This window comes from Penaeus monodon, unplaced genomic scaffold (genome assembly GCF_015228065.2).
Source record: "Penaeus monodon isolate SGIC_2016 unplaced genomic scaffold, NSTDA_Pmon_1 PmonScaffold_51, whole genome shotgun sequence".
In the NCBI taxonomy this organism is placed as follows: Eukaryota; Metazoa; Arthropoda; class Malacostraca; order Decapoda; family Penaeidae; genus Penaeus; species Penaeus monodon.
Genome location: NW_023659996.1, coordinates 135,265 through 149,064, shown reverse-complemented (window position 1 = coordinate 149,064; position 13,800 = coordinate 135,265). Strand labels below are relative to the sequence as shown.

The 13,800-nt window shown below is 38.9% G+C and overlaps 4 protein-coding genes across 4 annotated transcripts; 1 reads left to right on the top strand and 3 right to left on the bottom strand.

The window, feature by feature from the left end:
* Positions 1-3,567: 3,567 nt before the first annotated feature.
* LOC119571101 lies at positions 3,568-5,721 on the top strand. The gene is made up of 3 exons (XM_037918556.1): positions 3,568-3,954; positions 4,053-4,205; positions 4,352-5,721. Exons 1-3 carry the CDS (start codon positions 3,583-3,585, stop codon positions 5,420-5,422), a joined length of 1,596 nt encoding a protein of 531 aa, XP_037774484.1. The 5' UTR covers positions 3,568-3,582; the 3' UTR covers positions 5,423-5,721.
* A 902-nt stretch (positions 5,722-6,623) lies between these two features.
* LOC119571100 (ras-related protein RabX-like) lies at positions 6,624-10,812 on the bottom strand. The gene is made up of 2 exons (XM_037918554.1): positions 7,311-10,812; positions 6,624-7,213 (listed from the first exon to the last, which is right to left on the bottom strand). Exon 1 carries the CDS (start codon positions 9,842-9,844, stop codon positions 8,144-8,146), a length of 1,701 nt encoding a protein of 566 aa, XP_037774482.1. The 5' UTR covers positions 9,845-10,812; the 3' UTR covers positions 6,624-7,213; positions 7,311-8,143.
* On the bottom strand, positions 7,025-8,101 carry LOC119571092 (death-associated inhibitor of apoptosis 1-like). Its single transcript, XM_037918546.1, has 4 exons — positions 8,097-8,101; positions 7,555-7,601; positions 7,311-7,456; positions 7,025-7,213 (listed from the first exon to the last, which is right to left on the bottom strand). The coding sequence occupies exons 1-4, from the start codon at positions 8,099-8,101 to the stop codon at positions 7,025-7,027; spliced, it is 387 nt and encodes a 128-aa protein (XP_037774474.1).
* An 8-nt stretch (positions 10,813-10,820) lies between the features above and the next one.
* On the bottom strand, positions 10,821-13,354 carry LOC119571099 (baculoviral IAP repeat-containing protein 3-like). Its single transcript, XM_037918553.1, has 5 exons — positions 12,684-13,354; positions 12,415-12,570; positions 12,073-12,218; positions 11,213-11,948; positions 10,821-11,047 (listed from the first exon to the last, which is right to left on the bottom strand). The coding sequence occupies exons 1-5, from the start codon at positions 13,183-13,185 to the stop codon at positions 10,854-10,856; spliced, it is 1,734 nt and encodes a 577-aa protein (XP_037774481.1). The 5' UTR covers positions 13,186-13,354; the 3' UTR covers positions 10,821-10,853.
* Between the last annotated feature and the right edge of the window lie 446 nt (positions 13,355-13,800).

The following is a 13,800-nucleotide window of genomic DNA, read 5'->3' as shown; positions in this document are numbered from 1 at the left end:
TGATGTCTAGAAAGTAAGACGTATTTACACATACCCGTCACTTACAAATATTGGTGCAACCTCACATATCGGTCCGTACGGAACTGGAACAAGCATCGCTACAATTGATCAGATTAGCTAGCACGCTCTGGCACAGATTCTCGTTAACCGACCATTCAACAGCAACATAAAAGCGGGAGTCTTTGCATGGTTACCATCTGGCATCAACGCCATACTGTTCGGTTCGACACAGTAGACAGCATCCTCCTCTGCTTAGTGCGTCTCCATTTGGTCAGAACACACTCAACAAGAGATATACTGTTTGTCATGGTATAACTCCAAATATATATAGTAATCAAGGTTCAATAAATATATTACATCATTTTTTTTACAGTGCGTTGTATTGATCGTAACCATGAATTTTTTTATTGGCATAAACATCTCGTTATAATTACAGGATATGATGGTGTAAAGGCGGCGCTTTGTTGGAAATCCGAATTCTGACTCGACTTGAGCTGTAACATGGTTCACCGAAGATTTTGTAGTCGAAACGATTACAGGGATATATAACGCGATAAACATGAATCGACAAGGACGAGAATACCCGTGGACTACTTCGTCTGATAACGCCGTGCATCGGCCCTTTACAGGAGGCCACTTCTCTAAAGCTGGATTACCACACAGCTACTAAAACTCCACCTAAACCTGACAAGTTATTTTGACGCACACTATTAGCGAGCGCGATATGTCAACGGAACAAATCAAATCCCAGTCGGAAGGAAGACCAGCGGAACGAAAAAGACATTTAGACCGTGTGACGATAAGGAGTATATTATCAGCAGAACCGACTGTCCAATCGGTAACCATCGACATCATCACAGAGTGAATGCGAAACGATCACCACTCGGGAAGATTAACTCTCAACCGACGCGAGAAGTGAGAGAGAATCAAGTCCAACAACTCACCAGGATCTTGTGTTATTAAGAGATAGAAGAACCCTACAGAATAGAAATCGGGTATGACGATAGAGTGAAGGCCGATTTGAGGCGATAACATGTAAGATCCGCCGTACAATTGTACAGACCGGACAGTTGAACGATTAGCAGAGCTACGTTTGACGACATCTAATATCAGAGGAAGACGACACGACGACGACATGAATAATCACCATAAGATGGCGAATTATAACTCGGTAGAGACGGTAGAGGTGGAAGGCCGAGTATTGTAGGCGGATAGACGTAAGATCCGCCGTACTTGTACCAGGACCGGACCAGTTGAACGATTAGCAGAGCTAACGTTTGACGACATCTATATATCAGAGGAGGAGACGACGACGACTATGCAGATGGCAGAATTCTATAACTCATGGGATTGTTGATGGTTGATGATAATGATAATTTACTATCACATGTACTATTCGTCTTTTTTTATACAATACATGATTCTAGAAATCTATAGGTTAACATAACCCACCAATTTGTAATATATCAAGTTGCAATTCTCATCGTATGGAGTTGTGTCAACGTAGATAACATACACATTACATATATTGTTTATGTAAATGATAGACTTAAAGGAAAGTGTTGTTTAAATCTCCTTCTATTTTGATATAGACACGCCTAAACTATATATTATTAGACACTCGCTTTAGCTACAGCTGATTAACGGTCCTCGCCTCGCTATTGAGGATATTTCCTCTATAATGTTATCTCGATCGTGCTGAGCGACTGAGACCAATGGTCCTGACGTTTGTTCTCGAATAATTGAAGCTCCTCTGGCGAAAACGTCATGTCGGATATTCTTCAAAAAGGTACATTTGATTCTAACGATGCTCAGGCTTATCCCATACCCTTCCCGGAATATGCAAAAACTCTTTTGTGATCGAAAGGTTGGAATTGGAAGATTCTTCATGACAAATAGGGTACAGATAATTATATCCGGAATGTGTAATGCGATAAATCTTCCTTGTTTCAGCATAATAGTGTATTTTCGATGTTAAAGACTTGTCAAACTAAACTTTCCGGGAAAATGGAAATGTTTTTTTGTTCCCACAACTATCTATCGATTCTAAAGTTGTTGAATAATTCGATATATAGAAAACGTTATATACGGACTTGCTGGTTGGTAATCGATATGTATTGGAAGATAACGTATGATCGTCGTAACTATCTAGTATCGTACAGATGTTTGGAATAATCCTTTTCTCGGGAATATGCAGATGCAGATGCAGAATATGCAGACTATGTAACGCTTTCACTATACCATATTTATTCTACAGTAAGAAAAAGACTGTTGTTGTTTGTATATATCGACCGAACTACGACTTAACAACCGTTTTTCGGAATACGTCTCGTTACGCAGTTTCTAGAGGGACCCTTATTTTTTCTCGCACTACGACTTTACGACCGTTGTCGGTAAACGGTCTCGTTACGCAGTTTGCCTAGAAGAGACGTCGTTATTTTTTCTCGCAATCTGTAAGACAGAATTTTATGGCTGAAGTGTCAGGTTTGAGTCTCCAGGACAAGTCTTTATCGTTTTGATGCGACGGTCAATGGTCCCACTTCGACAAACAGGAGATGAAGAGGGTTTGTGAAGGTTAGTGATACTACAAGGTGAACTAAGATTCATCCTGTCAATTGGGTCTTCCAAACGAGAGTCGACTAGCAGAGGTTTCATATTCGTTTTGTATATGTGCACATCGCTGGCTGTCAAACCATATGAGGAAAATATTTGTTGTTATCATATGGACAATCTAATGAATGTGGTAAATATAGTGAAGGAGAAATAATAGAGAAGAAGTTATAAGAGATTTTATTATTATTATTATTATTATTTATTATTCTGTATTATTATTATTATTATTATTGTTATTATCATAGGGAGACAGAGAGAAGAGTCTTTTGATAATTTAGAAGTCAGTAATTCTTTCAATCATGATCCTTTTCAGTAACCAAAAAAAATATCTTTGGGCTGTCTCAATTATGAGCGAGTGATTAGCCTTTTTCGTTTCGTTATTTTTGATACCATCCGTCTCCTGAATATAGTTTAAACACTTGTTCATTCCAGTCTTGCATCGACACATATCTTTCTTACGCCCAAATATCTTTAAAGATTTATGAAACCTCATCAAGGATAGAGATTATGTTAAACTACAAGCGTTAAATCTGGTTTTTTTTTACCATGCTAATCATACATATTTTTCTTTCATAAGTGCTTTAATTTTCTCATTTCTTATTATCGTTTATCTTATTCACATTAGCCTAGTAGATCTTGTCGATAAGGCCCCCAACACTATACCGGTAGCTGTAGATTGTTTAATCAAAGATGTTTCAACGAGGAATCGGTATCCCAAGACCTTTGTATATTTGAATAATCATCTAGCATAAATTTTAATATGTTTTCTCGTTCACCATAGTCACTTACCATTGAGTCTATAAAACGCTGGATACGATAAGTGAGAATCATTACTTTGATTTCGTTTTCATGTTCGGCATAAAGAAGTTCCACGTATAGCGGTCTAGACTTATACTGAATTTTTAGTAGCATGCGAAATTCGCTTAAGATTATCCATACACTTCACAAAATAGACACGATCTACTGAATATGCTCGATATAAAATTATACAATTCTTCACCTTTCCAGTGTTTGTATTCGTCAGGAAACACTATAACCGCTACTCCCGCTGCTGCTAATACCGATACTATCATCGCTACTACTACTACTTCTGCTGCTGCTGCTATTACTACTACTACTACTACAACTACTAACGCTACCACTTCTACCGTTGCTGTTTCTACTACTATCACCAGTGCCACTAATACTGCTACGAACTCTATCGATTTTACTGATGCTTCTGCTGCCACTCCAATCAATCCCACTGCTGACTCTGCAGAATCCACCACTGTTTCACCTACAACCAGAGACATTGCTATTGGTGTTGATAATACTGCTACTAACGAGGATGATGAGCACGAGGTTAGTGTCCGGTACAGTCTCAACAAACATTATAATAACATTAATGTCCAAGTTTTTAAGCCTCGTGTATTATCCTTTTGTTGTATCTCCATCTTCAGGAGGATGTGGTATACATTACGAGGAAAGCAATAGTAGCAGCAACGACATCCGAGACGATTGAATCGGACCATAGAATGAAGAACCAGGTGAAGAAAATTTTAAGTGGACCAACAATAGACCCCAACAAACTAACTTGCTTCATTTGTAATAAGGTAATTGTGCATTATATGTGTATCGTATTCGTGCATGCGGTTATGAGCAACAGAATACTTATATGTGTGATATTCTTCTATCTTTCCGGTCTCTTTATATTTCTTTTCTCTCATTTGTTATTCTGTCTCTTTCTTTTTCTCTTCAGCAATACATTAAATTGAAGAGGCACCTGAAGAACATTCACAAGATAACGGGAGCAGAGCTCGAGAATGCCCATGGGAAGGCGAGGTCTCAACGCTCGGGCATCTCCCTCCAGAGTTGTAATCTCTGCGGCAAAGGCGTCCGTCACATGAAGTGCCACCTGCTGAACGTGCACAAGTTGATTCCCGGTAGCCATGAATACAGAACGGCTCTCGGTGCGAACGCGGAGCGTCCGCGCAAAATTGCCGAGAAAAAGAAGAAGGCGAATCAGGAGAGAAGGGAGGGTCTGGCCAAAATTCCGGTGTCGGTGCAGGCATGGATCGGCTACGAGTCGAGAGGAGGACTGACCGTCGACGGAAAAGGCATGCTGAGAAACATGAGACTGGTGATCGAGATATTGGAGAAGCAATCAATGACCATCATGAGCCTGATCGAATACGGAACGGTCAAGAAGTCGTATGAGCTCCTCTACCAAGCACTCAAGAAGCGATATAAACATACGAGCATCATCGTAATCCTGGGTCATCTTAAACGCTTCATAGATTGGGCATGTTCCGAGGCGAATTATCCCCTCTGCGAGTTGAACAACAGAGAACACAACTTCTACTCCAAGCTGTGTCGGAAACGGGGAAATCTCGAGAACATGGCCAGGAAGACTGCTGAATATATACCCACGGTCGACGAGATGGGACCCCTGATCCAGTACTCAAAACACCGGCATATCGTGGACGGCATGATCGGTCGACCCGGAGACACCCTCGACGAGTATAGCGTCGACCTCATCCACGCTGTACTCGCATGGCCCCTGATCATCAGAGCGGGGGCGAGAACGGGAGTCGTGAAAAACCTGCTCGTCAGCGAAGTCTTGGAGGCGGTCAGGTCAACCGACGGTGTCGTCATAAAGGTGAAGAACCACAAGACCTCCTCGCTGTATGGTCCCTACCAGATCGGCATTCCCGCGAGAGAGCACGACATGATCGTGAACTTGTCCAAAATAGGAGTTGGGAATCCGAGTACGTCTTCTCGTCGAAGCGGGGAAAACCCTTCTCCCTCGCTAACATCCAGCGATTTATGAAGAAGTTGTTCCGTCTGTACGGGCTACCGAGACTGAGGATAGCGACTGTCAGGAAGTTCCTAACCACCCAGGCGCACAAAGAGGGAAATGACCAGATTCAAGAGGCGACAGCCTCGCTCCTTAAACACAGCATGAAGACCGCCAAACGTGATTACAAAGCGATGCAGCGCGATCTCGATGCTCTAGACACCGCAAATCGTCTCTCAAAGATGCTTCAAGATCAACTGCACGGAATGGAAGACGAACGTCAGGGTGATGACGAAGCGGACGCTGGCGGGATCATCGCCGGTGCTGGTGCTGTTGTTGCTGCTGCTGTTGATACTTCTTCCGCCGATGCGGTTACTGCGGATGATGATACTACAAGCGATGATAACGATATCGTTACATCGAGTGAGTATAGGGATACTGTTCCTAGCGATATTAGCAATGTTCATGTTCCTTTATTATAAATTATATATGACACATTATTGTCGTCAACAGTTGTGTTCGCCGGTGCTGGTGCTGTTGTTGCTGCTGCTGCTGCTGCTACTGTTGATACTTCTTCCGCCGATGCGGTTACTGCGGATGATGATGATACTACAAACGATGATAACGGTATCGTTACATCGAGTGAGTATAGGGACACCGTTCCTAGCGATATTAGCAATGTTAATGTTCCTTTATTATAAATTACATATGACACATTATGTCGTCAACAGTTACATTATAAACATACACGATTGAATCAAATTCGATAGGACCCCATCTTATTATGAAATCGTCACCTTTTACCTTTTCTAACATATCACATTCTAACATATCCGCTGAATTAATTTTCCGTTCTGATTACTGCAAAGATATGGAGGCTGTCGATGATGGGAGAGATGGTGCGAATATAACAACGAGTACCGACGATATGGATGGCGATGATGTTAATCCAAATACTAGCAAGGGCAACAATTATGCTTCTCCCAGTACCAGCAAGGATACATCTAGTAAACACACAGTGAAAAGACGCGATGACAGATTTACGCCTCGCCATCTCGCACTGATCAAGAAAGTGTTTCGAGCTCATATAACCAAGAAGAAGAAGCCGAATCTTGCAGTCATAGAAAACAAGAGACAGGAATTAGAAGACATATACACATATGAAGGTTACGATCCTCAGACAGTAACCAAGAAAATATACGAGTCTGTAAGGTCACAAATAAGATTACGGCAGTAATGTAATATTTTTTTATTGTTTGTTGTTTATAGTAATTTACAGGATATATTCACGTATACGAATATTGGTTAATCAAATATTCGCGATTAAAACTCTTTGTTTCTCTTAATCCCATTATATATAACAAAAACAATCTTCAGTATAGCTGCAGCATCCAATATGACAAATGTTACACGCAGATTTGTTCTATATCGTATATTTCTTTTACAGTATTAGAGCTATAATATACAATTTGGTCATATCTTATAATTTACACATCTTCTACAGAATACACTCACTTAACACATATTTATATAATCGTCCATGGTTAAAATATAAAATAAATATACAGGTTGGTTATATTCTAACTCCATATCCAATATACACTTACTTATATATATGAACATCTACCCGTGATTCTATTTGTCTTTGAAATTATACAGTTTCTCGATAACCGACAGACACTGGACAGCATCTGTAAAAAGTTCACCGCTCTGAATTATGTGTTTGCGATGTGCATGCCGTATAATATAGTCGGGAATTCCACAGTCCTTCAGTGTTTGATAAACATTTGGATCGATTAATGTGTCATATCTTTTATCCCGTACCTGAAAACAGAAAACACGTACGTCATGCAACAATATAGACATATATACGATACCAATAGAATCGTTACACGATACATTCCATTTTCAATCAACTTACACTATCGATGAAGTTATCATCGACTATAGCCTGGATGTATTCACAGTCAGGAGACCATTGGGCGTGAACACTTATAGGATCATCATTGTGCTGCCATCCGTATATGTCGATTTGACAGGAGAAACACCTTACAGCATCCAATTCACCTGAAACGTATTTTTAAATAATAATGAGACTCGTTGATAACACACACACACACATATATACACATAAATACAAAGCTATACGAAAATGCGCATCTCACCCGTGAAATAAAATCCACTCTCAGCCATACGATTAACATTGCAATATCTATTTGGGAAATTCGTAAAAGACAAGAAGCGTTTTTTGGGTGTTTTGTACAACGTTCTAGTCCGCTTGGCGTATCGTTTACAATAACGTCTCATCATTTCCGAAATTAATATTTCCTGTTCTCGAGTAACGTTCATAGAAGAGTTTCCGTATATGAAAGGGCACGATTTATAGTGAATATTTTTCATATTTATGTATCCAGATCCCTTTTCGATAAGAGAGGAATAATCTTCCACGTTTATACAAATTCCACAAAAATAGCAAACTAGATCATCTGGGCATTTTCGATAGAATCCGTTCCACGCCAAGCTCTTCGCTAAACTCCCAAAGGGCCAATTAATGAACGTTAACAATCGTTCTGATTCGTATCTCAAACTTTTACATTTAACGCTGTAGCTATTCATGATGCTACTTTTGTGGGGCTGGGTTGGATCAGCAGTGAGTGGGCAACTGAGAGATCGATATCTGCAGATAAAAAGATGTGAATGTATTTACCTCATCGTGCAACACATTTCTTTTCTTCCGTGCCCGCTGGTACTGCGCTAACATCGACATCGATTGCACTTTACGACATACGGCGATATGTTATATCTTTGACACTTATGGCATTGAATCATTAAACTCTTGCAGTTATAGATACTCGTTGTTGCCTTTTTGGGTATGTCGTAGACAGAGACGGATGACGACATCATCGATGACGAAGGCACTGTTGGCGTAAATGTCTCCGTCCTGTGAGTTCTATTCTTTTTCTTATCAACGGGTAAAGTGTTATAATGCTTCATCGACTTGTCTATTTCAAATATACTCTTACATATGTTTGAGGGGACGTCATATTTTACATCATTTGGAACTATGGCAGCTATTGTTTCTTTTGGTGTATTGTAGTTGTTGCTTTTGTTGTTGTTATTATTATTATTATTATTATTATTATTATTATTATTATTATTATTATTATTTTTCTTTTCCTTATAATATCCATTTTCTTCTTTATAGCCTATATCTGTTTGCTTCTCACTGTGTATCTGTACAGTGTTAACGTCGGTATTTGACAATGTTGTTGGCGTCACACGATCAATAGTGTTTGTATTTATATTCATTATAACGTAAGTGTTCTCTTCGTCGATATTATGGTATATGTGTTCTTTCTCTTCATTTCCTTCCTCACGGTGATATTGTCTAAACTCCGAACACCCGTTATGTTGATCGAAGGGGACAATACCAGTATTCATAAATCGATAGTACCAGTCGAGTGGTTTGCTCTTCTGGCTTAAACTAGTGTTGGGTAGCATATCGCCTACATCTATGCTGTCGTATATGACACCCAGACATTTCTTGAACTTTTGGTTTTGTATGTCAGTTACATTGAATAGCCACTGTAGGTTGAACAATTTACTCTTTGTATCCTTCTTAGAGTAATTGATTTTAGATGCAGATTTGCATAACAGTAGTGCACAACTCGTTTTACTTCTCTTGTTAACATAAGCCAGACGAATATTTTTCTTCTTGTTTGTTGTATCGTCTTCTATGGTATTTCTTATATTTCTTGAATATCGAAGATATTTCTCTTCAGCTACTAGCGTCTTTGCTGCTTCTTTTACTAATCTTAAATTTGTATCTCTGTGTGTGAGATATTCATAAATCGCAATTCCGGCTGCGGTCGGTAAGTGAAAAAAGGATAAGTCGTGTTTAATCAAGGCATTTCTAGACATCGATGATGTACTCTTTTCAATCAGCCTTAAAGTCATATTTTTATTCAGATATCTGTCGCGATATAACTTATTAAAATAACACATATTCCACAAGAAATCTATTATATACGGAATATTATCATTCTTACTCTTATCGTTGTCACTATTGTTGTATTTTTTCCTACAGTATCTGTATTCTTCCTCCGTAATATATTTGTGAACAAGACACTTGTCTACCAATTCGTTCTCTATACACCTCATGGTAGATTCACTCCAGCCTTCATTCAAAATACCGTATATTAAAACACCAATTATGTCCATGAGTATAGGATTGTTTGTATCAGCATCAGCATCGTCGTCACTTGCAGTACACGATGCCAGTTCCATAACATTGTTCACGGTATATATCTTCTCTTTTGAAAATAGCAAATTGTCATGCTCCTGTACTTTTTTTATACCGTTAATGACAAATAACGCTTGATTCCGTATCTGCAGTATGCGGTGAATAACATCTTCCCCAAAAAATAGGAGCTTATAATCAATATAGTCATACATTATTGCAATTAGAGTAGTTTACCTCTCAATATTATAGCTCTGAAAAACTTCAAAGGATATTTCGCAATGTCCTCGATGATATCAGGTAACCGACTCCTGTCATAGGAATCTATATATAAGACAGTTGAAAGAGTATCGTTCGCTGTGTGTCCTCGTCCTTTACTTTCGATGATAACAGTTTTCAGATGACCGCTGCTGTGAGAATATAGCGCTTTATTTTGATACACATACGCCTTTCCGCCGTTATAGATATCGCTAGTATTTACAGGTTCTTCGCCAATAGCGACGCGATCGTCGTTTCTTTGTATTCTCCCTCTCACGATGGTATTGGTTTCACAATTTGGTCTGACTTCGACTTTCACTGTAGGGAAATGTAACAGATATTCTGCAGCATTAGATCTCTTCAAATTTACGGTTATTCCCTTTTCCATCAATAATCCCAGTGCACAGTATAACGTTAAACAGAGAGCTTCTTCAGACGCATGGGTTATTATTACGCCATCGTCTCTGTACGACGATTTAATACCGTCTCTGTCAGAAAGATCATGTATCGATATCGGATAACCGGCTTCTGTCAGTGCGTTCAGTAATCCCACCATTGATGAATAGTATATCTTTCCGTATTCTCTCATTGTCAGGTAATGTTTTTCGTTGTCTCATATAGTCATCGTATATCTATCCGTACTCTCTCATTGGTCAGGTAATGTTTTTCGTTGTCTCATATAGTCATCGTTGTTATTTATTCGTAAAATTATATTCACGTTTATCGTGATAAAAGATTTTTTTTTAAACTTAGTATTCTCACCATAGACGAATAGTATATCTTTCCGCCTTCTCTCACTGTCAGGTAATAATATTTATTATCTTGTATATAATCATCGTTGTTATTTATTGCTAAGAGTTTATATACACGTTTATCGCGTGTATATTATATACACATATGTGAAAGGAATGGAATAAAACGATTGAATCCGGTTAAATATGTAAACATATATATATATGAATATTATTAGGATACAATAGCTCTGCACACATGTTTGATGTCTCTTCTACAGATGGGGCACTGTCTCAGGGATACAGCACAGGAAACGCACGTAACCATATGTGAGCACGGAAGGAACACTATAGCTATTTCACTGTCCATGCACACTTTACATGTGCGATCTTCACGCATCCGTTCGAGTTCCTCTTTCAGCTGTTCATCTAAAATGGAAAGATGATAAATACAAGTGTTAATTTTTGATAATAATAAGAATGATAACAGCTAACAACAACAATAACAATAAAAAAAATAATAATAATAGTAACAATATGTTAATCTATAATAGTAAAATATAAATAATCGATCATAATATAGCTTATACTTACAAGATTGTCTTGACTTGAATTCTTCTTTTTCCTCATATCCCTCCTTTTCTTCATATCCCTCCTTCTCTTCTTCACTAACCTGTGATATGATTTCTTCTACTATTTGCAAAATATGGTTTGCTTCAGTTTCGGTATTTTCTCGTTCAGACGATGACGATGATGATGATAACGTTGTATTCAGAGGTGCAGTAGGGAATATAGAAGCCTGTTGTCGTATTATCTCGGATGTAGATGGCAATATAGAAACTTGTTGTTGTTGAGATAATAGTTCAACCTCGGTAGATTCGGATGGAAGCGATTGAATACTTGCAACCCGATTCCCCATGGTTTCAGACGTTGATGGGAATATCGGTGCTTGTTGTTGAAATATCGAAGATGAAATATCAGTCTCGCCATATGACGGCTCACGCTCTGTACTTTCAGAACGATTATCTGCAACCCGATTCTCTGTTACGCTCATTCTATGTATAACATCTTCAAGGCAAGGCTCTATAACGAAATACGGTTCGCCGGTTTGTTCAACCCGATCTTTAAGGCAGGCCCTGACTATACAACTAGGATATCCCATTTCCAGTACACACTTGACGACATCCAAACTCATCAACAGATCCAATTCTTGTTCGGATACGGATTGCACCTCCGTTGGACTATTACTGCTACCGGAAGCAGCTTTATCGATACCCGAATATATAGTAGTACTTGCTGTGCGGGTGTACGGTGGATGTTCTTGCTGGACCTAAAAGAAATCATAACAGTGTTAATGTTATAGTAATAGTGATCTAATAATAATAATGATAATAAAACAACAATTAATAAAAATATCCAACAAAATAAGATACAATTAAGAGGTGTATACATACTTCATTGATATAGTCCTGGCCTTTCGTCAATAAGACAAATCTGCATTTAGGATACCATCTAGCGTGTTCCTTCCAAGGTATGTCGCTAGATATCCAATTGCGAAGACCCTTACCGCAGTGGAAACAGCGAACATGATCACTCAGACCTATGAATATAATAACGGTAACTGTTACCTCAAGTGTTTCTTTTGCAAAAATATTTAATGCTTCTTTTGATAGAGAAGACGCAATCAATTCCAGAGATCTTAATAAGCTGATGCTGTTATCAATATTTAACACCTGTAATGAATCTACTATTACCAATATACGTAAACATATATATATATATAAAAAACGTTGTACCACAGTAGAAAAATCCAGCTTCGGCAAGATCTCGTGCATGCAGACCGAGGATGGGCCATCCTTCGACATAGCTCTTCAATCGGCTATCTAATGTCGTGAAATCACTTCGTTTCGGTCCAGAATGCTGGTAGAGACCAGTTTCATCCGGAGATCCTCCTGTGAGACGAAACGATAGCAGGGAATAAATCTGGATTGAGCTCAAGGAGTTAAAGAGTTAGATACAGTGTTCATAAACACTAATCAGCGATAAAAGATACCAAACCACTCACTGCATTCGGGATACGATCCGGCCATATGTCTCGACGAAAATCTGCAAGCGTCGGCCTCAACACGTCTTGATCCGCAATCGTCCAGACTCGCATGTAGTACCGGTAACCTGGCTAAGATATTGCCTTGAACAATGGGAACATTTCCAGTTGGCTGACCCCTAATAAAGGGGCAGTGGGGAAAATGGCGTTCATGTTCTCCTCTTGGCGTGTCAGTTTTTTCCCAGGCTCCAACTATCCCTCTGCAGAAGATACACGCACAGTGATCATCTTTCCTGAGATAGTAAAATCCGTCGGCCGCCAATTCTGACGGTTTCAGCCATTCATGAGGCCAGTCGATGAAGGTTCCTAATCGCTTTTCTTCGTATCTTAGACAATCGTAGCTGACGAACGGCATGTTCCTGTATACTCTAGTGGTATCGATGGGAGATGTCTCATGTTCGCTGAACGTGGTTAACCGATATTCTTCCTGCTGCAGAAAACTGTTAGGATGTGATATGTCCATCGTCTTCGGTTACATTAATCTGGCACTGGCTATGAAAACATTTCTTATAGACGAATTAGAGATCTTCTCCCGATGTAACATATGTTTACACTACACTTAAAAGTACAGGAACCGGAGGAGGAGGAGGAGAGATCGAGTCGAGTCGAGTCGAGTCGAGTCTAACTCTTTATATCATCAGTCGGTGTTTATATAGCTAGGCCGTGTTTCTAAATACGTATGTCCGTCGGTCTTGAGCGTTCAACACATTAAAAATTACGTCTCGAGATACTTATTACTAGATAACAAAGATAATGTTACTGTATGAAACGTTGACAGATGAGAAGCGTCGAGAAGATAAACTTATAGTTACTTAAAAACTCGACTTGGTATATTAGTATAATATCACCCCTAATATAAAGAGACAGAAATCGGTTTTAAAAATCATCTCAAGCCGACTAATCGATAAGTTAAAAAAACATATGTGATCTTCCTTTAACCTGAACGGAAACACAACCTCTAAATATAGATCTGATTCTTCCTTCCAAGAATCTTCGGAAACAAAACGATTTTATATCTTCTCGGAATAATTACAGTTCAACAAAACTTTATATTGACTACTCACTTTATAAAAATATC